This window comes from Physeter macrocephalus, chromosome 2 (genome assembly GCF_002837175.3).
Source record: "Physeter macrocephalus isolate SW-GA chromosome 2, ASM283717v5, whole genome shotgun sequence".
Classification (NCBI taxonomy): domain Eukaryota; kingdom Metazoa; phylum Chordata; class Mammalia; order Artiodactyla; family Physeteridae; genus Physeter; species Physeter macrocephalus.
The window spans coordinates 13503805-13531416 of record NC_041215.1 but is presented as its reverse complement, the minus strand read 5'-3'; the positions used below and the strand labels follow the sequence as shown (position 1 = coordinate 13531416).

Sequence of the window (27612 nt, the reverse complement as noted above, 5' to 3'; positions counted from 1 at the left end):
GTCAAGGGGAGCTACATTCGATGCCTGGGACAAAGAAAGGGCAACTTTCTTCCTCGACCTGTTTTTATTTTTTATTTTTCTCCTTAACAGTGTATGTAACTGGCTCCTCTTTTTATAATTGTTTTTGGTTTGTTTTTTTGCAGTTTTATAGGAATGTGGAGGTGAGGCTATTAGCTAGAGGTCCTGCACTCCAGATCTCCTTTCTTATGGGCTTTTCCTACCTCCACCCAAGCCCTGAGGAAGGGTCAGCATCACCTCCTTGAGATAGACAGGTGCAGAAAAGCAGACCCTGGGGGATAAGATCAGAATCAGTGGGCACCTAATGCGCATGGCACAGCAGGCTAGTCTCCAGAAGTGATGGCAAGGAGGACAGGCAGGGTAGCCTCTCAGATGCAAAGACCAGTAAAGGAAACACCAGCATGCACTCGGCGCATACGGAACTTGTTACTGGAAGCAGTTCTGTCTAGAAGCATAAACAGGCTCAGGCGGTTCTGGAGACATCCATGCGTGCCGGATCCGAGGCCCTTCTAAGGGAAAGGTGGGTCTGTCCCCACCTGCAGCTGGCCAGGCGGGGGTGGAACTCCTAGTCTGCGGCGCTGTTCTCTCGTGCCCTGACAGCAAACAGGGCACAGGAGGCTGGCTTGGTCTGCAGTTCTTCTGTTCTTATGACTTGAACGGTACATTCCACACCATTTCTCTCACACTGGTTTCTCTCTCCCTCTATGTAGGTCCTGCCTAATCATTGGACACGGACTCTTAATAAAACGGTCTTCAGTTCCAGATTCCTTCCCAGCAAGCTATAGCTTAAGTCCATTTTCTTCCGTGAAAGGGACAGGACTCCATCAAGTTATGGAATTCCTCAGAGCCCTGGGCCTGTCCCCTGGGGTGGATTAGTCATGTCCAGCAGCTCACGCCTAGTCCCGCCTCCGGGAAGGCTGCCTGCCTGGCTGCCCGCCCGGGCCTCCTGTGTAAAGACTGCCTGGCTGTCCTGCCCCGCCTCCCTGGTCGTCTGGGGTCCTCTGGGTGGGTGGCATCTCCCAGAGGGTGATGACAGTCCCCCCCTGCACACGCATACATGTGGTGCTGCTCCGTGTGCAAGACCCCAACACAAATATGTTTTCTCTCCTCATCCCTCCCTCTTTTCTGGGGACTCTGGATCCTAACTGCTTCCCTCCTGGACCTGGCAATGACGTTAGCCCAGGGAAGATCTCATTCACCCTAAGGAAGAACACTGTAAAATCTAGAGCTTCCCCAAGTGAGGAAAGGGGCTTTAGAGGCGAGGCCAGCTGGGCCCAAAGGCTCACTGGGGCTGTCCCTCAGCATGCCTTCTCTCTGGTGACCTATAAGGCTCCATTAGCCAGAGTCTGTCACCAGCCACAGCTGATACACAGCCCCCTGGAGTCCTCCTTTCTGTTTTCATTGTTCCCACTGTTTCTGTTGGGCATTTTCCCAACTTCTTTGGCCTCTTCTCCTAAAGTCACACAGGGAAAGTACTTCCTAAGCTGCCTCCCGATCCCTCCCTTCCCAGGTACTTAGAAGCAGGCTGCAGGATCTGCCAGGCAGGCCATTAGTGAGGGGCGTCTGGGGAGGAGTGGCCATGTAGCCAGTTGACCTGGCTCCTCTAGCCCATCATCCTATCCTTTGGTCGGGGTTGGCATCTGGGCTAGTGGCAAGAAAGGGTTCTTGAAACCCAGAGCACTGGACCAGTCAGTCGTGAGGGCATCAGAGCCTTTGGGCCCTGTTCCATACACATGGAAGTACTCTCCTAGTCTTCAGTCCCCTAGAATGATGACAGCTGCTGGGGATGGGACAGGTCAGGGTGGCCACATAATCCAAGCCCTCTGAGAGGCACTGAATAGGCTTTTTTTTTTTTGCTCTAAAAATATCGGCCCTTTTTTGGTCATGAATCCAGCATCTCAACAGAAAACTGCCTGATGTGAAAAGTTCCCTAAGGAATAGCATTATGCACTTCAGAGAGCTTTTTTTGTTTTATATATAGTTTGTGTGTTCTTCTTCAAGACCTAACCATCTCCTGGCATCTTGGAGTTGGCCTTCTGCTGGAGCTGGAAGCAGGCTTGAGGAGGTGCAGTTGACCACCGCCTGTGTGGAAACCCTGGCACTCCTCCCCAGCTCCTTTGGGCCTTGGGCCCAAGCAGCTCTAACTGCCCCAGACTGGCCTTGGCCTTGGGTTCCAGGTTCAGGCTCCCCAGAGCCTCCAGGGCCCTGCAGTGATACTTGGGAGTTCCTAGGCTGCTCCCTGATCCTGTAGCCGGTCAGCTTTCAGTCGAGCTCATTTGCCAAACAGACTATTTTGAGCTGCCCTTTGGCCTGTTCCTGATGTGTTCCCAGTACTACTCAGCCTGGCTAGGGTCAGGGAGCTTCATGCCCGGAGATTCCCACAGGACAGTTGGGAAGCTGCTGGCATTGTCTTTCTGGGAAGATTCTGCTGTCTTAGAACAAAAGTCAGGCTAGATTCCCATAGCTTCGGCCTGTGTGCCTCCCCACCCCTCCTTCCCACTCGTGTGCACATGGGCTGTAGCCATGGGCCAGCTCTCCTGCGTGGTCCTTGCACCCTCGCTGTCCAGGGATCCCGTCCTTCTTGCCCATGGGGCTTCCGTCTGGCAGAGAACCTGATCTTTAGATTCAAGCTGTCACCTATGCCCAGTGCCCCAGGAACAGAGCAGAGAGAGCAGAAGCCCACTCACTCCTTGTTGGCAGCCTCCAGCATGCGGACAGTGGGAGGTGCCAGCCGGGCCTGAGGAGTCGCTGTAGGAGGGGTGGGAGGCCTGGGCATCTGCTGGTGCTGAGGCTCCCAGCCGGTTCAATTGAGGGGGGCTACTCACCTCTGCCCTTACCTTCTATCCTGTCTCCTTCCCTTGAGTTGTGGGGGAGTGGGGAGGAAATCAGTGTTTTAATCAGATTTTACAAAAACGTTTTAATTCTTTGTACAATTACCATCCTATGTAAAGATGAAACTTGTGTTGAGTTCAAGATTTTTATGGAATAAAGATCACACAGTACTTGAGGCCATCTTCATGTAACCCTTTCTAGAGAGTTTTGTGTGGGGGTGTCTTGGGGCTGGTGTGTTGTGAAGTTGTGCACTTCCCGTCTTGTCTTCCTACCAGTAACTCCAACATGAGGCTCAGGACACGTGAGCCAGATGTGGCTGTCCCAAACAGGCTCCAGCACCCCTTGGTCCCCACTGCTGGCCCCTTTAGTCCTCTGGTCCTGGTGGTCTGCTGCGCACCTCCCACCTTCTCTCCCACTCTAGACCTGCTCCTCCCAGCACTTCTGTGGAGCCCTGGGATGGTACTCCCAGTGACTTTTCTAAGGCAGCTGAAAGCCACTCCCTGGATCCTTAAGGGCCCCGTTGCACTTTTTCTCCTCTAGTTCCCAGGTGGGCCTCTCTGCTCATGGCTGCAGGGAGATGGTGAGGGTTCAGAGCCACTATCCCTCTTTTGTAATGGAAAAAAGTGTTTTCCCCCAAGGCCGTGAGATGACAGGCCACCCCTACCCTGCCCAGCCTTCTCCCCATGACACAGTGGCCTCTCCTGGTCCGACTTGACCCATTGGTCCCCTCCCTCCAAAGGCATGCCAGCGTGCAAGCAGCCGCCCCCAGCCTCCCTTGAGCTGCAGTTTCTGTTACTGGAATCCATGCTGGGAGAGGAGCCCAGCCTGGAGGAATGCCCCGGCCTCTTTTCTCCCACTCCCTTGGGTCAGCAGCCTCTGTGTACCGTGCTTTATCCCTGTGTGTATAGGGTCCTCTTGGTCCTGGGCCTCCAGCCTCTCCTCCTCCATCCTGCGGCTGCCAGACACCCTGTGGCCTGATCCTGCAAATCACCCAGATGGCTCCCTTTTGTATGTGTGACCCTCAAGAGTGTCCTCACTAGCTTTTGTATGTGACCCAAAGAGTCCTGAGCCCTGTATCCTGGCATCTCTCATGTCTGGGTTTGGGGCTGGGCCTACAGTTCCTGTGTCCCAGGTGTCCCTAGTCGCTGCCATTTGTATGAGACATGTCTGTAGCTGCTGAGTTTTGTGTCACTGTCTTATCACTTGCATGGAACGGTGAACTCTTGCAGGGCACAAAGTCCCTTCTTATCCCTTTTGGTGACACGTCGCACCAAGGTTGTGCACCTCACAGAAGTTTAGCACGGCCCTCCGTGAAGCAGCTACCAGTGGAGCTAGCCCCGCTTTGGACAAAAGCATGTGTCCTCCAACACCAGCAGCAAGAGCCAGCACCCTGGCAAGGAGCTCAGAGGATGCCAGGCAAAGCCATGAGGTGCCTCTCAGTGACAGGAATCCGAAAGGCACCCTGGGTCCCACCTCCCACCTGGTGGTTGGTGACTTCATTTCCTAGCCCTTGAGCACTGGCTGGGCTTTCTCTCCATCTCTGAGGTTTACACCCAGCAGAGCTTGGCAAGGGGCATCCAGCTGGCAAAAATTCCTTAGCATAAGCTTGTAGGGTCGGGGCAGAGGGAGTCATGCTGGCTCTTGCACTCTCCTCACAGAGACAGGCACACCCCAGATTTATCCACACAGTGGTGGCAACACGCCATTGGCTCCTGAGAAGCCGGGACACATACTGCTTTCTCCCTGCAGCACACTGACTGTATCCCAACACAGGGACTTCTCTGAGGCCGGTCTCCTGAGAGGAAGGGGAGTCTGGCCAGTGGCCTCCTCCTCTGCTGGCAATGGCATTGAGTACCTCCCCCATTGGCTCCTGCGTCGTCCAGGGAGGCTGGCTGGCTGGCTTGCTTCTCTTCCTCCACAAAGTGCTCATGCTTGTCAGCACTTCCCACTTGTCAGCACTCTCCTCACCTGTCCCATGGCTCTGTGGCCAGGCCTTGGCCCATGCTGGCACCAGTGGTCTTTATCACCCCAACTCACGCATCTGTTTCCTCTGGGAGGACGGGAAGGAGCGAGCCTCAGAGGGCAATGCAGTTGGAGGCCACCGAGTTGTTACTTTTTAGCTGTGTGACCAGAGCAAGTCCCTTAACTTCTCTGAGCCTCACTTTGCTAATTTTAAAATGGACAAGATCATTTCAAACACCATGGTTGTTCCAAGGCAAAGCAGGTTGGGGTGCAGATGCTCAGGTCACTGTAGAGGCTTCTGACCAGCAAATTGGAGGAGACGTTGGGCAAGGAGGTGTCTCGTAGCTCATTCCCAGTGCATTCGGGTGTCATCTCTTAATGGAGCTGGTGGTCTGGAGCTTGGCAGGCAGCTTTTCAGGCATGGTCCCCGCTAGGAAAAGCAGCAGGCAATTGGGTAGGTGGCACCCCACATGTCTTTCCCTCCCCTGTGACCAACTTCCATCCCAGACAGAACCCAGCCACCCTCCCTCTCACTGTCACCAGTCCTTTTCCTGAACTCATCCTCTGTTTTCTCCTTGCTCTGCGTTCAAGGCTAGCTCCCAGTCTTCTCCCCCGTAGGCTCACCACCTTCTCTTTTCCTCCACAGAGATGGCTCCGAAGTCAAAAAAGAAGGGGCACCCCGGGAGGGAGCAGAAGAAGGTATGTGGTTTTGGGTGTGTCCTTTAGCAGGTGAGCAGTGGCCACCTGCCTTTTTTGGGCCCTGGAGGGACCCTGTGTCTGACCAGATGGGTTTGGCCTGCCTGACGTCAGCCTGTCTGTCTGTCTGTCTGTCTGCAGCACCATCACCACCACCATCAGCAGATGCAGCAGGCCCCGGCCCCCGTGCCCCAGCAGCCCCCACCGCCTCCCCAGCAGCCCCCACCGCCTCCACCTCCACAGCAGCAGCCCCCGCCCCCGCCCCCTCCGCCCTCCATGCCACAGCAGGCAGCCCCTGCGATGAAGTCCTCGCCTCCGCCCTTCATCGCCACCCAGGTGCCTGTCCTGGAACCCCAACTCCCAGGCAGTGTCTTCGACCCCATTGGCCACTTCACCCAGCCCATCCTGCACCTGCCGCAGCCCGAGCTGCCCCCTCACCTGCCCCAGCCTCCCGAGCACAGCACTCCGCCTCATCTCAACCAGCACTCGGTGGTCTCTCCTCCAGGTGAGCTGCAACCACACCCGCAACAGTGTGGGGAGGTCCCCTTCCCACCCTGGTCTTACCACAGTGACAGGGCACTCTGGGCGACCTGCAGAACCCCTCTTAACCTCAGTTTTCTCTAAGGGGAGTTTAGCAGCTTCTCGGGGCCATTATGGAAATTACACGAGAGGCCCCAGAACAGGCCTTGCACAGAGAGAGAGTGCTTTGGGTACAGAAGACACTGATTCAGATCTTCTGCTGGGCTAGGCGTGGTGTGAGATGGAAAAATATGTGATCCTCTGTAGCTCCTAGTCAGGGATGGCAGTTTGGGAGGGCACACACCCTCATCCGAGAGCGGACATACCTGTGGGAATCAGGAAAGACTTGGCTCTGAGACCTGAAGGGCAAGTGCAGCAGTTGGAGGGAAGGGAAGGGAGGAGAGTTGGGGGCGTGGAGCACGGGGCAGGATGATGCTGGTGAGGGGCCTGATCCTGTAGACCTCCCTGGATGCTGTCCTTATTCTGGAGTTTTTGGGAAGCCAAGGATGGTGGAGAGGTTGCCAGTTGGAGGGAGACAAGTAGGAGGTCAGGATGGAGGAGAAAGGCTGGACCGGGGGCCGCGGGGTGTGTGAGCCTCACCACCTTGCTACTGTGTCCTTCCAGCTTTGCACAACGCGCTGCCTCAACAGCCATCACGGCCCAGTAACCGAGCTGCCGCCCTCCCCCCCAAGGCTGCCCGTCCCCCGGCCGTATCACCTGCCCTGGCCCAGCCTCCCCTACTCCCGCAGCCCCCCATGGCTCAGCCCCCCCAAGTGCTGCTGGCCGCCCCCAGGCCAGCAGCCCCCCCACCCACCCACGGGCCAGCAGCCACCCCCACCGCAGCCCGCCAAGCCTCAACAAGTCATCCAGCATCACCCTTCACCCCGGCACCACAAGTCAGACCCCTACTCAACTGGTAAGTGTCCCCCCACCAGCACTACTGTCCTGCCCCTGGGTTTTGGGGAGGCTGGCGCTAGGCCCAGAGTTTTGTCCTCAGGAAGCCAGATAGGTCAGTTTGTGCTGCAGGCTGAGATGGGCTCAAAGCGGAGCCTCGAAGGCTCTGGGTTGGTTGGAGAGAGGCCGCTGAAAGGGGGCGGTGATAATTGATGCAGTGTTTTAATTAAGTGTTCATCTTGCTTGCAAGCCGAGATGACAGATTAAGGCCCCAGTGGGCCATTTTCTTGGAACTCACAGTCAAGAGTGTTAACAGTGCATTGTGATTCCTGCTAGGTGAGGAGGCCAGAAGCCCAGGGGAGACACCTTATCCGCCTCTGGGGATTGGGGCAGGCTTCTTGGAGGAGGTGACCAGAGGATGAGCAGGAGTTAGCTTAACAAACAGTGGGGTGTGAGGTCCAGGCAGAGCCAGGAGCAGGTCTGGGCAGTGTGGTCTGTTTGGGAACCTACGGAAACAGGTGCTCTGCTTTTGGTGTCAGGAGGCCCCCCTGGTGGAGCCGGGAGGGAGAATTAGGCTGAAGCTCACAGGTAGCTCACGACTCACCCAGGAATCATTGCTGTCTTCTGCTCCCAGTCTCCATCCTGATCTAGGCTGCTATTTTCCAGTCAACAGCATTGGGCAGGCCATGTCCTCTTGCCTTTCCTGGGCACTTGTTTTCTAGGTGTCTCTGACCAAAATGTTTTGGCTGACCACAGTGGGGCAGTGTTTTAGTAGATGCCTCATGGTGTGGTGACACATAGACGTTCCTGGACTTCACATGTCGACCATGCAGCCTGGCTTGGCGGTGGGGGGCGGGTGTCCCGTGAGTGCTCCTACAAATTGAATAAAGCTGTTGACTTTAGGCTGTGACTGCTCCTAAACCCAGCAAAAGCTGCCAGGTGCCAAGTGGATCACTGTGTACCCTGAGCTGAGAACAGCTGGCTGTCCTCCCTGGGAAAGACCAGTGGTGGTCCCAGCAGCTCTGCAAATGTGTCTGTTTTCCACCCTCAAGCAAGGCTGGGTTTCCTTGTGGAGACCAGTAGTGGGCAGGTGATGAGATGCCTTCGGAAGAGTCAGCACTTCTGGTGGGGCAGGGCAAGTCCCCTCTGGCTACCTGTGCTTAGAGTCTGCGGGCCCGTCTCCCCCTGAGTTTCTGTGGCCTGGAATGAGTCACAGGGAGTGATGTGTGTTGGAGCATAGCTGGCGGCTTTGGGCCAAAGACCAAGTTGTTGGCGTCCAGGGAGGTTTGGCAAGCATCCCTGGGCACCAGGCCAATTTGGAGGCACCGCCCCTGAGCTACTGGGCTCCCCTCTAGGTGCTGCTGGATGAAGCCTCCAGCAGGCAGGAGATTTCTGCAAGTCATAGGCCTGAAAGCCTGCCATTGCCCAGGTCAGCCTCAGCAGGTGCTCCCAAGGGAACCACCCAGACAGGAGGCTGTTGCAGTCGTGTGTTTGCAGATTGCTGGCAGGCCCAGGCCAAGGCTGCCTGGGTCCCCCCAGCTTTTGGTTGGATGAAGGTGGGTGGGCTGGCCCACTTTCTGCAAGAACCATGAGCCCAACACCTGTTCTGCCAGTTCTGCTGTGGTGTAAGCCAGGTCCAGGCTTCTCCCCATTGTGTGGGCCTTGCAGGTTGAGTTGTACTGGGGAGGTTCCTGGGGATCTGGCCTTAGGCCCGAAGCAGCTGTCCAGCCAGACTGGTCTAGCCACATGGGGACAGCCGGAAGCCCAGGCTGCCTGCTCTGTGGGGTTATTGACATCCCTTGTATTTGACCCAGGCCATACCATAGGACCACCTGGAGAGCTTTTAAAAGGTATTCAAGCTCAGACCCCACCTGGGACCAGATGTATCTGCACTTCCTAAAGTTTCCTAATGGAACTTTTTTTTTTTCTGACGCACAGTGGTATCAAACACCAGGATTGCGCTCACGGCTCCACAGAGCCCTGCTGCACACTGAGCACAGGGCCTGACATGCAAGGGGCTGAGCCATTGTGGGGCTTCCCTTGGGTTGGGAGGGCCTGGCTGGGCCCAGGGCCGGCGGCCTCCATACCAGACATGCTGATAAGCTCCTTGTCCCTTCTCCTAGGTCACCTCCGTGAAGCCCCCTCCCCGCTTATGATACATTCCCCCCAGATGCCACAGTTCCAGAGTCTAACCCACCAGTCGCCACCCCAGCAAAACGTCCAGCCTAAGAAGCAGGTAAAGGGCAGGGCTGTGCCACAGCCCCCAGGGATGGGCGCAGGCTGGGGCCAGGGGCGCCCATCCACCTCACCAGCTGCCATGCCTGTGCCGTCCCAGGAGCTACGTGCAGCCTCCGTGGTCCAGCCCCAGCCCCTGGTGGTGGTGAAGGAGGAGAAGATCCACTCACCCATCATCCGCAGTGAGCCCTTCAGCCCCTCGCTGCGGCCGGAACCCCCCAAGCACCCAGAGAGCATCAAGGCCCCCGTCCACCTTCCCCAGCGTGAGTGCCCTCTCCAATACCAGCTGAGGTTGAGGCCCCCAGGCCTGCACTGGATTTGAGCTTCCTGTGGGCCGGTCATCCGTGCCCCACTCAGGTGGGTTGGGCCCAGGCCCATGGGCTCTTTGTGTTCCAGGGCCTGAGATGAAGCCCGTGGATGTCGGGAGGCCTGTGATTCGGCCCCCTGAGCAGAATGCACCCCCACCGGGGGCCCCTGACAAGGACAAACAGAAACAGGAGCCGAAGACGCCAGTTGCACCCAAAAAGGTAGGAGCAGTGGACCCATGAGTGCCCCTCACCCCCACCCCAAGGAGGTGCCTTGGCAGGTGTGTCCTCAGACTTTGGGCCTCTCCGGAGGAGTCCAGATGCAGCAGGGTCCCTCACTGGCCCCCTGGTCTCTCTGCCTCGCAGGACCTAAAAATCAAGAATATGGGCTCCTGGGCTAGCCTGGTGCAGAAGCATCCCACCACCCCGTCCTCCACAGCCAAGTCATCAAGTGACAGCTTCGAGCAGTTCCGCCGGGCGGCCCGGGAGAAGGAGGAACGCGAGAAGGCCCTGAAGGCACAGGCTGAGCACGCAGAGAAGGAGAAGGAGCGGCTCCGGCAGGAGCGCATGAGGTGGGCGCGGGCTCTGGGCAGGTTGTAGGGCTCCCAGGGCTTGCACTCGTCCCCATGTGACACGGAGCCCTGCTCTGCTCAGGAGCCGAGAGGACGAGGATGCGCTAGAGCAGGCCCGGCGAGCCCACGAGGAGGCACGCCGGCGCCAGGAGCAGCAGCAGCAGCAGCAGCGCCAGGAGCAGCAGCAGCAGCAGCAGCAGCAGCAGCAGCAGCAGGCGGCAGCTGTAGCCGCTGCCGCCACCCCCCAGGCCCGGAGCTCCCAGCCCCAGTCCATGCTGGACCAGCAGAGGGAGTTGGCCCGAAAGCAGGAGCAAGAGCGAAGGCGCCGGGAAGCGGTGAGCTGGGCGACTCTGGTGGGTGCTGCTGGGCAGAGGTCCACCCCTGGGGGAGTTGAGAAAGGGGACCCTGAGCCTGGAGAGGGCAGGGAGGCTCTCTCCCCAAGAGGGGGGGTGCAAGCAGAGAGCCGTTGGGTGGGTACTCAGGGCAGAGCTCCTCCTTATCTGCGCCATGCTGGCCTCTGGGCCTCAGAGGTGCTCTGGCGCAGTGCAGGGGAGGTTCTGGGGTGTGGGCCCTGCGGGAATAGCCCGTGCTGGAGGTCAGGGGTGAGGGTTTGGGAGCCACAGCAAGGGCAGGACGCCGAGTTTCACTTCCTCCCACTCTGCTCTCTCCTCCAGATGGCAGCTACCATTGACATGAATTTCCAGAGTGATCTATTGTCAATATTTGAAGAAAATCTTTTCTGAGAGCACCTACGTGACTTCTGACTTTGATTTCCTGGCAAAACGTTGACTCTCCATAGTGTTAGGGGCAGCAGTGGAGGCGGTAGCAGTGGCAAGGGGGTAACTCCGGGCCTGGCTCTCCTGCATGCTATGCCTGGGGCAGGCCTGATGGGCAGCTGAGGACTGCAGAGCCTATCTGCCTTACAGCCAGCCGGACGTCCCGCCACCCCCTCCACAGGACGTCGGCTCAGAGCACGCCTCGCCACGAGCAAGTGCCGGCCAGACCCAAGCCCCAAGTCCCCGCGTGTGGGGCAGAGGCCCTTCTCTGCCAAATGTCTACACAGTATATGCAGGACATCGTTGCTGCCGCCACCGTGACTGGTTTACTGTCCCCAAGAACGTGACGTTTGTGACGTCCTGCCCGCCGGGAGTCCTCCACACCCCAGCTGCCCCTGCCCACACCCAGGAGACCAGGGCAGGCCTGCAAGAGCTGGAGGTGGTGAGGGCGCTGGCCCACCCCCTTGCTGGCACTGACTTTGCCTTGAACAGACCCCACCCCTCCCTTCCTCTCCCCCCACAAGCCTTTAATCGAGAGCCGCTCTCTGTAAGTGTTCGCTTGTGCAAAAGGGAATAGTGCCGTGGAGGTGTGTGTGTGTCCATGGCAATCTGGAGCGAGGTGACTGTCACACGCGCGTGTGTGGGCCGGCCTCGCCCGGCGAGTGAGGCCACCAACCAAAGTCAGTTCCTTCCCACCTGTGTTTCTGTTTGTTTTTTTTTTCTATATATATATATTTTTTGTTGGATTCTATTTTATTTTTAATTCTCTCTTCTCCTCCAGACACAATGGCACTGCTTATCTCCGAAATGGTGTGATTGTCTCCTCATTGAGCGGCGGCTGCCACCGCGCTGTGGGTAGTGTGTGACCGTGGCTGTACTGTGTAGTGAAACATAGTTGGCATATCTTTGTTTGAAGTTTGTTGGTGACTCCACCAAACTGGTGTAAAAAAACTCAAAAAAAAAAAACCCACAAAAAAAAACAAAACAAAACATACAAAACACACAAAAAAACTGCCTATATTTTACTCAGTTTCAAACTTTACTAGTCTATTTTTAATTATAAAACCAGAAAGCCACGTTTTCTTTTCCTTTTTTTTCTCCCCGCCATTCGTTGGCTGCCTCTTTGTTTGTTTTTTAACGTCAAATCTGTTTCTGAGTTGTTGCTTTTGTGTTTTTTTTGTTTTTTTTTTTACCAGGAGAGGAAGGGCCAGGGGACGTGGTGGGCGCAAGGGGCCAGGGGCCACAGGCCACAGACTGAGGCAGAAGCTCCCCGCCTGGCGCTTGGCCCTACCAACCGGCTGCCCCTTCCCCCGCTTTTTTTTAATTTTATAATTGGAGCCCTTGGTGAGGTTACGTGTGCCATGAGAACCCACTCTACACCATGACGCTGGTGCCTCAGTGTTGGCCAAACTCTGGAGTCACTGACTGGTTTGACTTTCATACGGTGAATATGCATTTGGTCTGTACTGATCATGGAATAAACACATCTCTCTTTTTTTAATGCTGGCGTCTCCCTGACATTTCTTTGTGAACCACCTGTTGCCTAGGCTAGGCCCAGGGGCCCCCCACACCACCTCTGTACAAGATCTGCCGATGGGGGACCATGTGTCCTGTCCCTACTGTCCCTGGGCAGGAGCTGACCCCTATAAGCTGAAGCTGTGTCAGGGAGCCCAAGTACCCATTCTTCCTGTGGACACTGGCCTAGGTTGGTGGCATCTTCCAGCAGAACCTGGTCAAACTCCAGACAGTGTTCTTCCCCTTTGCCCCTCCTCCATCCTGGTCCCCCACTCAGCCAGAGGACTTGAGCCACTTCTCCTACCTTGCCTGCCTCTACTGAATTCCTCCTTTCATTTAAGCTCAGGGTTAACCAGTTATTCTTAGATAGGTGTACATCCCCCAAAATAGAATCCTCACCCCCCACCCCCCCAAGCACGCACACGCACCCATTCCTCCCTGAGAAAGCCTGCCAGGTGGACACCCTGCCAGTCTGCCTGTGTACCCATCTGTACACACACGCCCCAGCCACAGGGCAAAGGCAGTACCCAAGAGCGGCCCCCAGGACGTAGGATGAAAGTATGTGATTTATACGTATGCAAAGACAAAGTGATTGAAACATTTCCAGCACTGTTTATTAACCCACATCCCACTTTCTGTTTTTCAACCAGAAAGACCCTGTATCTTGTGTTTGGAATCTGCCAAACCTCTCAGCTAATGGTGTATGTAGTTCAGGCATTCAGTCAGAGACCTGCCCCGCTCCTGCTACGCAATCCTCCTCCTTTTCCCTCCCACAGCACTTCCGCATAAACCACTGTGCTGGTTCAAGTGTGACTTATATTTTGGTTCCTTGGGGTTTCTTCCATCTCATCCCACCCCCACATTTTTGTTCCGTGTTTTGTTCAGAAACTTCCCCAGGCCAAGTCTGACTGTTTAGCTGGAGAAATGGTTTTGTCTGCACCTTCCTTCTAAAGATTTAATTCTGCTATGGCCCTTTCCACACCTCCCTGATGGGTGTTTCTCTTAACTGGGGTTGTAATTAGAACTTGGATCGACTATTTAATTTCTCTGGCCATTTCCCAGTCTCTCCCACAGTACTAGAAATCTTAGTTCTATACAAGAGTAAGAGGTGTGTACAAGCCTATACTGTACTGTATGCACGGATCGCTTGGCCAATAATTATGTCAGTGAATCTGAGACTTGTATTAAACACCTTAGACATTTGTAGAAGGGAATTCGTAGACTTTTCACTTATATACTAAAGGTTTTTTTTTGTGCAGTTCTCATTGCAAAAATAAACATTTGTACTGAATATAAAATTATCATCCTGTGACTACTGCTGTCTTTTTGCTTAAGGGTAGAGATTGGGCGGGTGGGGGGCGGTAGCAGGAATGTAGGAGTCAGTGTTCTGTAGCAGAAGAAGAAGGAGGTCCACAGACACCCACCAACCATGGCTGGTAAATGCAGCCAGGTTAGAGGACTCTGGAGGGATACCGGGATCATCAAGTGGTTGGAGAACTGATCTGATGGAAAACGTAAATGAAATCAAAGCCATGATACAGGCTAATCATGCGAGAAAAGGTAGGTGATAAATGCAAGGCAAACAAACGTTTGTGCAATATAGACGTCTCTTCGGCTCTGAGATGCATTGTTAATGAAGCAGAACCACATAAACCACTATTTCCCTTTAAATAGGGACCTATGGACTTACTTATGGTCCCAGGGCAAGTATAATGTTTAGCAGCCTTGAAAATACAAAGGTAAGGTTAACAGTGGTAGGTGTAAGGGAAGATGGGAGGTGATAAAAATGGGGTAAAGTTAGAGGAAACCAATAGGAAAATTAACCATGGATACAGCTCCTGCAGTGGTGGTGACAATGAGATAGTCAATGCCCCAAATTGGTAATCAAGAAACAGCCACATAAGCACATTTAGAGATAGCTAAATGTGCGAAAGAAGAAAGCGAAAATCGTTCCAGTGGCTGCCTCCGGTCGGAAGGAAAGATGGAGCCGAAGACTGCTGCTTTTCTCAACTCCTGGATTCCTGTTGAGCCAGCTGTTAGGCTTTAGGCAAATGACATTAAGTCATTCGCCGAATTTCAGGCTCTTGGTCTATAATACAGGAAGGTAATAATAGTACCTACACTTAATAGGGTTGTTATAAGGGTTAAATGATGAGCGACCTTGAAGTGTTCAAGATCTTGGGAGGAGGGTTGCGAAACTGGAGGAGGAAGAAGCTGCCCTGCTCGCCCAGCCCAGCTCTGCTTCCTCTTTCGCCCAGAGCCCCAGTGATTCGACCAGCCCGGGTTCTCCGGCGGCCGGGGCGGGCCCTGCCCTCTAGGAGTTGGTCTCCCCGCCTTCTTTGGTCGCCACTGGCTGAGCCTCGACCTCAACAACTGCGGACTGGGTCCCGGGCGGGACCTGTCGCCTGCACTTCAAGGACCGCCATTGTCCAATCACAGCTGTGCAGGGGCGGGCCGACGCATTCGCGGGACCAACTGGAGGCCGGCGTGGGGTAGAGGCAGCTGGACCACCGTTGGAACCAGGGCTTGGTGAAGGTGCTGCCAGGTCTCTCGGAGCCAGACCGAGGGGGGGTCGCGCGCTCCAGGGCGGGGAGCCACCAGAGGCGGGGGGTGGCGACAGGGGCTCCCGAGGCCTCCTTGGGCCGCGGCGACCGCCCGCGCCTCCCTCCTAACCCCAGGTACGGCACTGCCTGTCCCACCCCCCCCTTCCGCTTCCGGGCCCACCTGACCCGCCATATTAGTTCCGACTCCGCCCCTCCGTCTCATTGGCCCGTTTCCAGGCCGACTCGCAGCTCATTGGTCCAGCCCTCGCACCCAAGTCATCCAGGCCCAGCCTCGGGCCTTCTTCGCCTAACGTTAGGCCCGCCTTCTCTAGGCTCCACCCTCATTCCCACCCTCCTAAGCCACGCCCCTAACCCGTACAACGCTCCTAGGCCTAGTTGGGCCCACCTTTCCAGCTGGTAGGCCGCACCTACCCTGCATTGCCCCGCCCCTTTGCTCTAGGGTCCGCCCATTTCACCCACTGCGCCCCCTGTCTCCCGTTCGTGCAGGACCTGAGCTCCCTCTAGACTTTAGACCCCTCCCACACACCCAACTCGGGAGTCCTACTAGGCCCCGTCCCTTTCTTAAGCCCCACCCAAGCCTTTCTAGGTCCCGCCCACAGTCCTAGCCCCTAGCATCCCTTCTCCCCAAGGCTCCACCCCAGAGCCTGGTCCTGGCAGGCTCCACCCCCGCCGCACCTCAAGCCTTGCTCCCTGTCACTGTCGCGCCTGGGTGTTTACCTAGCCCTTAGGTGAGTCGTGCGCGGTGGCGGTTTCGGTCTGAGCCGCCCGCCTCTTCTCTCGGTGCGTTCCTCAATCCCCGACAGCACGGGGTGGGGGCCCAGACCAAAGGCAGCGGGGTCCCCAGCCCGGATTCCGCCTCGCTGCTGCTGCCCGCGTCCTCCGCCCATACCCCAGACGGCAACGCGGTCGTCCCAGGACGCGACGACATGCCCGAGCTGGTGGTGACGGCGCTCTTGGCGCCGTCGCGCCTCACTCTGAAGCTGCTTCGTGCCTTCATGTGGAGCCTCGTGTTCTCGGCGGCGCTGGTGGCCGCAGCTGTCTATGGCTGCATCGCCCTCACGCACGTGCTGTCCCGGCCCCGACGTGGCTGCTGCGGGCGCCCCCGGCGTACCCCACCCGCCTGCTTGAGCGACCCCACGCTAGGCGAGCACTGCTTCCTGACTCTCAGGGTGAGCATGCGGGGCTTCGAGGATCGAAGAGCCTGTGTGGGGCCGGTGCGGCGGTGGCAAACGGTTGAGTACAAGTCTGGGTACGCACGTGGCCTGGGGGAAGAGGGGTGTTCAAGCCCGGGGAAGAGGAGATAACCAAGTCTCAGACTGTGCCCTCCCCTAGAGTTCGGGCCTGCGTCTGCACTATGTCTCCGCTGGACGGGGCAACGGGCCCCTCATGCTGTTTCTGCACGGCTTCCCTGAGAACTGGTTTGTCTGAGGCCCAGAGGCCAGGGACCCACAGGGCTAGGGGGAGGTGAAGCCCGGACCACCAGGGCACCAAGGAGGCAGGGACAAGGGTTGGGCAGACTGGGGGTGCAAAGTATATAGGGTCTAGATAGGGCGCTCAGGGACAGGGGTCTACATGAAGACAGATGGGGACAGGAGGCCCTGAAGGGATGGGATGAAGAAGTATCCATGTTGAGGCGGCCCTGGATCCAGGGCGCAGCCCACCTGCTGCCGTTCCCTTCTGAGAAGTTCAGGGCAGGAAGGTGGGGTGGCCCAGGGCCCCTGCTGGGCGTAGGGCAGAGGTGTATTCTGGGGACCCTGACTCAACCTCCCTCCCTGGACCGCCTGACAGGTTCTCCTGGCGCTACCAGCTCCGGGAGTTCCAGAGCCGCTTCCATGTGGTGGCTGTGGACCTGCGGGGATACGGCTCCTCTGATGCACCAAGGGATGTGGACTGTTACACCATCGACCTGCTGATGGCAGACATCCAGGATGTCATTCTGGGCCTGGGTGGGGATGTGCCCCCATCCCAGCCCTGATGTCCGTCACCCTTGCCTCACCTCTACCTGGCATCTCACTTACACTAGTTCCTCTGACCCCCCAGGTTACTCCAAGTGCATCCTTGTGGCCCATGACTGGGGTGCACTCCTAGCCTGGAATTTCTCCATCTACTACCCATCCCTGGTGGAGCGGATGGCAGTGGTCAGCGCTGCCCCCATGTCGGTGTACCAAGGTGTGTAGGGGAGTCTGGGACGCTGGGATGTGCCTGTGTGAAGGGGTGCATGTCTGTGTCGGCACTTCTCTGTCCACCAGTCAACACTCCAGGGGCTGGGGACACAGCGGTGAACCTGGGTCTCTTCCCCCGTGGTGCTCCCAATCTACAATCAGTGACAATATAGTGCTCACATTTTTGTGAGCACTTACAGGTTACAATTGCTTTGACAAGGAGCCTGCATAGAGTAACCTACACAAGCGTCCTGAGCTATGAAAGTGTTATTATCCCCATGGTCCAGATGGGGAAGCAGAGGAGAGAGAGGTTAATTTGCTTTCTTCTGGCGGAAGACATAGATAGCTAAGCAACTACAATAGCATGAGATGCCATCTCTGGCTGCCCACTGTCCATCATATCACCTGATTTGAATTCCCAGAGTTGTAGTCATAGCTGTATGATCTCTTTCTCTTTCTTTTTTCTTTTTTTTTTTTTTTTTTGGTGGTGTTGTTTCTTTTCTGTCTCCGTCTCCAGCTTCCTGAGGGCAAGGGAGTTTTGTCTGTTCCATTCACTGCTGTCTCCAGAGTCTAGAACAGGGCCTGGTACACAGTAGGTGCTCAATAAGTGTTTGCTGAATGAAGCAGGGGAAATGCATCCAGGCCTGGGCAGGGGAAGCACGCCAGTGGCTGTGGGGGCTCCCGAGAGCTGTGGAGGAAAGTGCCCCCATTCTGTGGGTACAGTGACCACTTGTCAGAGAGGCAAGCTGGTGCCTGGGCCAAGAGGAGCGTCGAGTGTCCTCACAGGCTCAGGCCGGTAGCAGTGGCATTCCTGAGTGTTGGCATATCTGTGTGCATGACCTGGGTATGGGTAGAGTGCAGAGGTGTGGGGCCACCCGAGAGCCAGGCCTCATACCTGCCTTCCCCTCCCCCCAGACTACTCTTTGTGCCACATGGGCCAGTTCTTCCGTTCCAACTACATGTTCCTGTTCCAGCTCCCCTGGCTGCCCGAGAAGTTGCTGTCCATGTCTGACTTCCAGGTGCAGTAGGGTGAAGGCCCAGGGCTGGGTGGAGGGTCGTGGGTGGGACTGAAGGCAGCGTCCTGCTGTTTTCCCAGATCCTGAAGACCACCCTCACCCACCACAAGAGGGGCATCCCACACTTGACCCCCAATGAGCTCGAGGCCTTCCTTTATGGCTTCTCACAGCCCGGTGGCCTCACTGGGCCCCTCAACTACTACCGAAACCTCTTCAGGTAAGGCCAGACCCAGGGCAGAAGCTCAGGAGAGTTCTGGGGGTGTGGGTGGGGGCAGCCGTCCTTCTGCCTGTCTGTCTGTCTTGATCACAGGACCTTCCCCCTGGAGCCCCAGGAGCTGGCCACACCCACCCTGCTGCTGTGGGGGGAGAAGGACCCCTATTTTGAGCAAGGGCTGGTGGCGGCCATCAGCAGCCGTTTTGTGCCAGGCCGGCTGGAAGCCCACATCCTGCCAGGCGTGGGGCACTGGATCCCCCAGAGCAACCCTGAGGAAATGCACCAGTACATGTGGGCCTTCTTGCAAGACCTGCTAGACTAGGGGCGCTCGCTCACTGGCTTGCGTGCACCCAGGCGTTCTCACAATGTATTTACATGGGTGAACTTCTGATGCACACAGGTGTGGAACTCCTAGATTGCACACAAGTGCGTCTGTGGGTGCCCGCAGGCACACCATCCCCATATGCTCACACACAGTCATGAGTGTATGCATGTGTGAGCAAGCACTTTGACCCCAGGAACGAGGTACGCCTCTCTGTGGAGCTGGATGCTGGGTGTCCTATCTCTCCCCTCCATGAGGCCCCGCTCTTCTCGCCAAAGGCAGTGCCCAGAGTTGCATAGACCATGAACTCTGACCTGGCTTCCACCTCCAGTCTGAGTCTTCAGCTAAATACTGCTCTGTCCAATATAGTACTGGTAGCCACGACTGGTTATGTCAATTTAAATGCCAATTAATTAAAATTGAATATGATGAAAATGCAGTTCCTCAGTCACACTAGCCATATTTCAAGGGCTGAATTGAATCAGAGTAGAAAGTTCTATCGGACAGTGCTGATGAGGGTATTCCTAGCTTAAGAGTAGGGGACTGGCTCCTGACACCTCACCAAGGGAGGACCCTCATGGGCAGGCAGGTGGATGTCCAGTAACTCCTCTCCAGCCAGGCCCTGGGCAGCTCCCACGATCTTCCTCCTGGTCATGACTCCAGGCCTTATGAGGTCAAGTTCTCTCGCCACTGCCTGGGAAAGATCCCAGGAAAAACAGCTCTCGGCTCTGTTAGTATATGTGAGATTCTGGACTCGGCACAGGAAGGGACCAGCTCCCTGAATAGCCATCTGGGGTCTGAGGCCTGTCTCTCCAGTTCCCGGAATCTTCTGTTCCAAATTAACCATAGTTGCTGCTGATTCTTTCTGGGGACTCCTGGCTCCAGCCTCCAAGTGAGGGCCATACAAGTTGAAGGTGAAGCACACAGCCCCAGGCTGGTCACAGCAGTAACTTCTATCTCCCTAGCCTTTTCCTGGCCTCTGGGAACACTGTCATTACTTGCAGCAGTGTGATGAATCAGTCTGGGGACCCAGCAGACCTCAGAAATACATTCTCTTATCTCTGGGATGGGTCTGCCTGGCCAAAGCCTGCCTGCTGGTCACCCCCTCTGTCCTCCCTTGTCCCCAACGTTACATCCTTCAACTCATCGTGTCAGGAGCTGTTCTAGGCCCTAGGGATAGAGTATGAACAAGGACACGGCCCCCCTTCTGGAATTAACTGAGAAGAGGCAGAGAGAGCTATGCAGGTGTGTGACGGGGCCCAGGAAAGGCTTCACTAGCTGGGCGACAGACCTTTCAGGGAGTGGGAAGCAGTAAATAGGAAGGTCAGAGGCTGGAATAAGCTTGGGCTACTGGAGTAACAGCGTGGAGATTAGTGCCTGCTGGAGCAGAGCAAGAGGGGGAGGCGTGTGGAAGAAGAGGCCACAGCCAGACCGCCAGGGGCTTTGAAGGGTTTGGATTTGATTCTCAAGGGGAGCCAGGGAGGGTTTTCAGCAGGGGAGAGACATGGTTTGCATTTTGAGAAGCTCCCTGTAGCGGCTGAACAGTCCCACGCAAGAGCGAGAGCGAGGAGACAGGCTCAGGGCTGCGCACAGCTTCAGGATAGGACGGTCCAACAGCCCCGACAAGAGACGGGACCCTCAGGGCCCTATCCATCCCGCCCCCCGCCAGGGTGGGAGCAGTGCCCCCCTGGGGCCGGGGAGATGGGCAAGAGGAGGAGGGAACCCGAGACCTCAGCTTGGGGCGAAGGTTTGGGGCGAGGAGGCCTGCGTGCAGGATGAGGACCGTGTGTCCAGTGGGGCGGTGGGTCTGGTGACCGTTGCCAGGGTGACGGAGAAAGGGCTGATGGTTAACCGGAATGGGTAGCGGTTGTCTGGGTGACCGAAGAGGCCCAGGAGAGGGCTGACGGGAGGCCTCGAACAGTTGCCGGGGTGACAGGGTCCGCTGACGGTTGCCAGGGTAACGAGAAGGCGCCGTCTTCCTCCTCCGCTGCTGCAGGCGGGAGAAAGGCGGTGTGGTGGGGAGGGTAGAAAAGCGATCGCGTTGATTGGGCAGAGTCCTGGAAAGTGAGCCAATAGCGACTAGTGGCTCGGCCGAAACCCTCCTCTCCCAGCCTGAGCCAATCCGGGAGCGTCTTTCTTAGAGCCAGGGGCTCAGAGACCTCATCACTTCATGAGGGAGCTGGCCCACGGAGCGTTTGGACTCTGGCTGAGGCCCCTCCCAGGCTCAGCCTCTCCCTCATCCTTTTCTGAGCTCCCGCCTCCAGATCACCTTACATCCTTTACTCACTCATCATTCATTCATTCGCTCACCCACTCATTTACCTGTCCTCGCTACCAGCTGTAATCCGTGGCCCCGCACCAGAGGAGGGACGGGGGAGACAAAGCGGGGCAGACTCTCCCAGCCCTAGGTGGTCAGGCCTGAGTGGAATGAGGGACCGGGGGTGAGGGGTGGGGCACCTACCTGGAGGAGGGCAGGGAAGGCCTTAGAGCTGACTCCTGCAAGAATGTGCTCCAATCCACAGAAGCCTCCCATGCACGGGTGATTTAGCATTTCTGTGAGACTGGGAGGAATGTTTGGGATGGGAAGACGTGGGATTACAAAGGGCTTCGAATGCTAGCCCAGGATCTTGCTCCCTAGTGTGGTGGGGACCGCAGGGGAGGGTCCCGGACAGATCTGTGTGTCTGGAATATTACTTCATGTCTGGAATATTACTTCGGGGTTGGTGAAGGGGGCAGGACCAGGGACGGAAGATTAAGGGTGGGGAGGCCTGGAAGGAGGATGGGCATGGTCCAGGCAGTAGAGGATGAGGTCTAAGTCCAGGTACTTGGGGGAGGAGCAGATATGGAGGGAAAGCCAGAAGCAGGTTTGGGGCATGTTCAGCCTGAGGGGGCTGGACCCCTGAGGCAGGGACCTAGAAGCACCTTTGTCTTTAATGGGTTAAAGACAAAGATGACAGAGCAAGCGTCCATGTGCGGTGGGGTAGAAGGGCACTGAAGCTGGGAGAGAGAATGAATTCTCCCCAGAAGAAAGTGGAGAACAAGACTGGAGACTGAGCCCTGGAGGCCCCCAACATCTAAGGGACAGGCAGAGGAGAGAAACCAGAGAGGTAGGAGGGGAAGCAGGCAAGCATGATGGCTCAGCAATGGGGGGTGGGGGGGAGGTCAGGAGGAGGGGCATAGCCCATGGTGTCAAAAGCTGCTGAGAGATTGAGAGGATTGAGCCATGCAGATCATGAGGGAGGAAACCTGAGAGTGGGGGCTGAGGACAGAAGGCTTGGATGCTCTGAATGTGGTTAAGCAGGGATGGGAGGGAAGAGTGGAGACCCCAGTCAGGATCCTGGAGGGAACAACTGGCACATTCAAACGGGACAATTTGAGGCAGGTTTGCTTCAGGGACCATATACAGCAGGCAGGGTTTGGGGAAACCAACAGGGGTAAGTGCAGCACCCCAAGCGAGCACCCCTGGAAAGCCATTACTATCTCCAGATCCCCCTGACCTGACGGGGAAAGGGGAAGGAAGGATGTTAGCAGAGCTCAGGGAGAGGTTTGTGTGGACTATGTGGACAGGGCCTTTGGTCAAGCAACACAGTCAGCCGAGGTGGTGACCCTACAGGGAAAGATACAGGAGAATTAATATCTTGTTCTCTCCTCCCCCCACCCCCACTTCATCTTCTGCCAGTGCCTCCTATTGGCCAAACCCACCTGGAAGCCGGAGGACAAGGATGTCCATTGATTCAGTCTGTAGAGGTCAGCCTCTGGGGGCATAGAGCAGAGTGGAGAAGGGGAAGAACGGAGGGAGCAGTGGGCGGGCGGGGGGAGATGCAGGGGAGAGAGACAGGAGCTTGGGGAAGGGCTGTGTGTGTGTGTGAGATGAGCATTTGCTGCAGATTTCACTTTGTCACAGAAGAGACCTCAACCTCTGGCCACAGGAGGAGATAATGAAAAGCCCTAGGGAGGTGCTCCCCTTCTCTGAAGCAGGAGGAAAGGTGGGAGGGCAAGTGCTACACCTGCAGGAAAGAAGGAAGACAAGTTTCAGCAGCCAGGGAGGCAAGGAGGCAGTTAAAGGACATCGGAGTGTCATAGTTCAGAGGTGAGCTGGAGGAGGCGGGGTCCTGGGTGAGGCCATGGACGAGGAATGCTAGAGTGGTCTGAGCCCAAAGCCCATGAGGCCAAGACCTCCATTGGCTGTCCTGCCCTGTGGAGGGTCTTAAGGCAGGGAAACCACTGCCTCCACCCCAGAAGGGGTGGGGTATGGCCTCCCTGCTTCCCCTGCCCAGGGTGGCAGAGCCAGTAGGTGCTTGATTACAGTTAAGTTCCCTTCTTTTCATTCCCCTTTCTTCCACATTCAGCCCTCACATCCACTCCTCCTCCAGGAAGCCCCACCAGCCCCCATCCCTTCCTCTGACTGAGCTCTGATCTAATGGAGGCCAGACATGTCTGTGTCCAGACAGGGACATCTCAAAGGCTGCCTCTGAGAAGGTTCGTGTCCCAGCTTCTGGGTCCTGCTCTTCCCCCGAGATGTGCTGGGTATATTCATTCATTCAACTGACAATTATTTTACCTACTATGTGCCAGGCTCTGTGCTAGACATTGGGGATTCAGTAGTCAGCAAGACAGAGGCCCACAGAGCTCAGAATGACGTGGGAGCCAGGTAGGGTCACATGGAGTGGTCGGAGTTGAAATGGAAGAGGCCGTAGGAGCCAGAGGAGACCATGGGAAACTGCAGGGAAGGTTCCCTGGGAGAAGAAATGGCAGTGTTATTTTTTCCAGCCTCGATCACATCAGCTTCCCCCTGCTAAAACCCTCCAGTGGTGTCCACTGTACTTTTCATACAACCCCAGACCCTTTGGCCCCTTGGAACTTGGCCCCCATCAGCTTCCCTGAGCTCCCTCCCCTTGCTCACTCTGCACTCAGCACCCTGGCCTCCTCGCTGTTCTTCTGGGCTTTCTCCTCTGGGCCTTTGCACTTGCTGTTCCCTCTGCCTGGAACACGCTTCCAGGCTGTTTGCCTCGCTGGCTTGTTCTCCTTCAGATCTTAGTTCTAATGTCCCCTCATCAGCGAGGCCTATCCTGACCCCCTAGAACTGAAATCTCTTCATCTCTCATGCACATTCTATGGTTCCTATTTGTTTGTCTTCTTGTTACTTGTCTGTCTCCCCTATCAGGGCAGAAACCTCTGTCTTCGTCACCTCTACCTATAATAGGGGCCTGGCACCAAGTAGTTACTCAGTATACATTTGTCAAATGACTGAATGAAGGTGAGAAGAGCTGCAAGGTCAGAGTGAGCCGTCAGGTGAATGGAGTCTCCCGAATATGAGAAAGGTGTTCCTGGCAGTGGGCACAGCCTGTGCAAAAACCGGGAAGCCTGGGAGACAGGGAAGGGGAACTGGCAAGGTGAGGAGGGTGTCACTCTGGGCAGCGGGGAGCCAGGGAGGCAGTGGCCTTGAGCCACTTGAGCATGAGAGATCCCCAGGGAGGCAGTGGCCAGGATAGCTGGCTGGGTCTTCAGCCCACAACCCCTGGGATCCAGCCTTCCCACTGTTGCCCAGGCCCCATACCCACCAGCTCTCTCTCCTGCTGGTTCTTGTTGGGCTCCCATGGCCCACTGCCTGGGTGTGACAGCCTGGCCCCAGCTTCCATGTGCAGAGGACAGGACTGTGGTCCCAAGAGGATAAGCCAAGGGCACGTTCTCAGGTTCCCGGTCAGTGGGCCTGGGCCCAGCAGCTGTGTCTTGGCTTGGCCCCAGGACCCACGTCCCTGGGGACTGAGCTCATAGAGGAGAAATGCAGTCCCTGGCCAAGGCAGCCGGCAGGGGCAGGGGAGACGGCTCAAGCCCACCCCTACCCCCACCACGTTGGGAACTGGGCAGCTGTCTGCTGCAAAGCCGTGGGAATAATTGCTCTGACTGTCCTGTCCCTCAAGGATCCAGACACCTTGGGCTATTCCGGCCACCGTGGCTGGAGGGCAGCAGAAACCTGGAGAGGGGACGCTCACCTTCTGCCTTGCTGAGTGGGTGCCCTCAGAGTTTGGAGGCTTCAGAAAGGGACTCACACCAGTAGGGTATCTTCCTTTTGTCCCCACTCCCCCCATGCTGTACTCACCATTACTGCTCCCTCTCTGTCTCTGTCTGCCACAGACCAGGGGCCATTGGATCAACAGAGTAGCAGACTTTGGACTTCCTGCCTAGCAAAATGTGTGTCCAGGTTCTTGGTTGCTCCTTGTGACAGGGAGTTCAGCATCTATTAGAGCATCTCTTCCAGCAGAAAGTCCTTTCTCAGATGGGTCAGGGGAGGAGCTAGCCCCACTGCTGAAGACCCTATCTTTGCCCCCTGGACCACTAGTCTCTGGACCCCCAGATCCCTAGAATGGTACTGAAGAGAGTGGTCTGGGCCCCCAGTGGTGGCTCCTCTGGGCTAAGCATCCCAACTCCTTCAGCCACTTCTGGAGTCACCAAACTCTCCCATGTTGCCCCCTCAGTGCCCACCTCATGCTGGGTGATGCCTGGCACCTCGGGGCCCCCCAGTATAGAGGAGCAAAGAAAGACCAGGATACAGACACCCCCAGCCCCCTGTGGACAAGGCCAAGTGGTAGGGCAAGAGGGCACTAGGAGAGCTGGTGGTGGGGAGCAGAGAGGGCTTCCTGGAACTGGAATCTTGAAGAATAGTAGTTCATCAGGTACAGGAATGGAGGATGGATAGGCATGCTAGAAAGAGGGACCAGCATGGGCAAAACAGTGGCATATGCAGGAAGTAGTAGAGCATTCCCTATAACTAGAAGGAAATGCATTTTTATTTATTTCTTTATTTTTGGCCACGCTGCGTGGCATGTAGCATCTCAGTTCCCTGACCAGGGATTGAACCCCGGCCACGGCAGTGAAAGCCTGGAATCTGGGACTTCCCTGGTGTCCGGTGGCTAAGACTCCAGGCTCCCAATGCATGGGGCCCAGGTTCGATCCCTGGTCTGGTAACTAGATCCCACATGCCGCAACTAAGAGTCTGCATGCCACAGTAAAGATCTAGCACGTGGCAACGAAGATCCTGCGTGCCGCAACTAAGACCCGGCGCAGCCAAATAAATAAATAAATATTAAAAAGAAAGAAAGAAAGCCTGGAATCGTAACCACTAGGACACCGGGGAACTCTTATGAAATGCACTTTTTTTTTTTTTTTTTTTTGCGGTACGCAGGCCTCTCACTGTTGTGGCTTCTCCCGTTGCGGAGCACAGGCTCCGGACGCGCAGGGTCAGCGGCCATGGCTCACGGGACCAGCCGCTCCGCGGCATGTGGGATCTTCCCGGACCGGGGCACGAACCCGTGTCCCCTGCATCGGCAGGCGGACTCTCAACCACTGCGCCACCAGGGAAGCCCTGAAATGCATTTTTAAAGAGAACACATCTGCTGTGAGTTCCTGCTTGGGGAGGAAGCAATGCAAAAGTGTCCTTCTAATTAGCTGGGTGCCCCAGGCAGAAGGAACAACCTGAGCAAAGGCCATGAGAGTGCAAAGCCTGCTGGGTGAAGATGGAGTTTGACTCAGTGTGATGATGAAGGGGGACAGGAGGGGCTGGAGAGGGTCTGAAGGCTCTGAAAGCGGGGCTGAGGGGCTTGGATTTTCTCCTGGGGTGATGGGCATGGGAAGGACTTAAGCGGCACCTGCCCCATGGGCCTGTTGACTCAGCACACTCACAGTGAGTAAGCCCTTCTTATTGTGCAACTTTTGTCCTTTTCTCTGCCCAATCCCCACCCCCATTCCCACCCCTCTCATTCCATGTGGCCTGGAGTCACTCAGACTGGGGTTCAAATCTTAGCTCTTCCTCTAGAAAGCCTTCAGCAAGTCACCATAAGATGGGCAGATACCCACCCCCATGGGGGCTGACCCATAAGACAGGTGGATAGCTCTCCTCCCAGATGGAGGTTGCACTCATAAGTTGAGAGTGGCAGGACATCCTCAGTTCCTGTCCCCTGTGGCTGGGCTATCTGCCAGCCTCAGCAGGGCTGGGGGTCATCTCCCATACTGGGCCCTGGTCAGTTGTGACTGTCTCCCACCTTGGTGCCCCATGCTTAGCCCCAGTGTTTAGCTGCCTCATGGGTGACCCTCAGGCTCCTCGGTTTCAGCACCTCACCCCCAACCCATTCCTCCCTGCAGCCTCATCACCAAGCCAAATACTTACAGTTCAGCCTGGCCTCCTTCTCCTCCTCCTCCTCCTCCTCCTCCTCAGGGCCAGCCCAATCCCCGAGCTGCCCACTCTCCCCTCCCTCCCGACTTGACTCTGCCCCCTCCTCTGGGTGCAGACCTGTCTCTGCTGGGATGTCTTTCTTCCAGTTCTGGGCTGAGCCCCTCTGAACCCTTCTCAGTGACGCCCTCCCTGGGGGAGGAAACTGTATCCCCAGCCTCTGGAACAAAGCCGGACATAGAGCTGGAGCTTTATATTTATTTGTTGAATAAATGAATGAATGAATAAGTAATCCCCCCCTCCCCCAGCAGAGCCCTCACCGACCCCTCTGCATGCCCTCCCCAGACTCATCCCTCCCTCTAGCCCAGCCCTAAGCCCACAGTGCTGGGGGTGTCTGTGTCTGGTTTTTCCTTCCCCAGACTGAGAGCTTCTCTAGGGCTGGGCTTGGGGCCTTTCTGGGGTCCCCATTCTTGCCACAGGGACAGAGCCCTGTGCAGGGTGGCTTTGCAGCGTGACTGATTTTGGAGAAGACAGTTTGATCAAATTGAGCAAGACTGGCTGATTGGCAAAGTTGTGTAGGGTATGGGGTGGGGCTGGGGGGTGGGTTGGACTTTTGGGTTCACACAGGGTAGTGAGGAGGAAGGGGTTGCTTTCAGGGAGGGCTGAGAGTAAGAAGGGTTGCGGGTGTTTGGTAGCACACATGACTCCTAGCCTGTGTCTGAGGTCCGAGGCTGCAAAAATCGCCTAAGGCTCAAGGTCTGGCTGGGCCTGAGTTTAGAGTTTGTGAGTGTTTCAGATTTTAAGTCCCCAGGAAGCTCTGTGCATGCCTCTGCATTTGTGCAT

At 56.4% G+C, this 27612-nt stretch overlaps 3 protein-coding genes across 7 annotated transcripts in view; 2 read left to right on the top strand and 1 right to left on the bottom strand.

The window, feature by feature from the left end:
- Positions 1 to 12310, top strand: part of BRD4 (bromodomain containing 4) — an 81665-nt gene extending 69355 nt beyond the window's left edge. For 4 of the 5 annotated variants that reach the window (XM_028498897.2, XM_028498905.2, XM_055080494.1 and 1 more), the window contains 8 exons: positions 5459 to 5511; positions 5650 to 6013; positions 9045 to 9157; positions 9257 to 9419; positions 9553 to 9683; positions 9828 to 10033; positions 10116 to 10368; positions 10708 to 12310. In XM_028498897.2, coding sequence (XP_028354698.1) covers positions 5459 to 5511; positions 5650 to 6013; positions 9045 to 9157; positions 9257 to 9419; positions 9553 to 9683; positions 9828 to 10033; positions 10116 to 10368; positions 10708 to 10776 — 1352 coding nt within the window. In that variant the 3' untranslated portion in view covers positions 10777 to 12310. Of the gene's footprint in view, positions 1 to 728; positions 3021 to 5458; positions 5512 to 5649; positions 6014 to 9044; positions 9158 to 9256; positions 9420 to 9552; positions 9684 to 9827; positions 10034 to 10115; positions 10369 to 10707 lie in introns of those variants that run through there. The other variant, XM_028498915.2, reaches the window with a different exon arrangement.
- Positions 12311 to 14770: 2460 nt separating this feature from the next.
- EPHX3 (epoxide hydrolase 3) lies at positions 14771 to 19003 on the top strand. Its single transcript, XM_007101426.4, has 7 exons — positions 14771 to 16057; positions 16221 to 16306; positions 16677 to 16834; positions 16929 to 17057; positions 17966 to 18069; positions 18147 to 18283; positions 18377 to 19003. Exons 1-7 carry the CDS (start codon positions 15815 to 15817, stop codon positions 18600 to 18602), a joined length of 1083 nt encoding a protein of 360 aa, XP_007101488.1. The 5' UTR covers positions 14771 to 15814; the 3' UTR covers positions 18603 to 19003.
- A 538-nt stretch (positions 19004 to 19541) lies between these two features.
- On the bottom strand, positions 19542 to 21278 carry LOC129391577 (uncharacterized). The gene is made up of 2 exons (XM_055080488.1): positions 21064 to 21278; positions 19542 to 20592 (listed from the first exon to the last, which is right to left on the bottom strand). Exons 1-2 carry the CDS (start codon positions 21151 to 21153, stop codon positions 20068 to 20070), a joined length of 615 nt encoding a protein of 204 aa, XP_054936463.1. The 5' UTR covers positions 21154 to 21278; the 3' UTR covers positions 19542 to 20067.
- Between the last annotated feature and the right edge of the window lie 6334 nt (positions 21279 to 27612).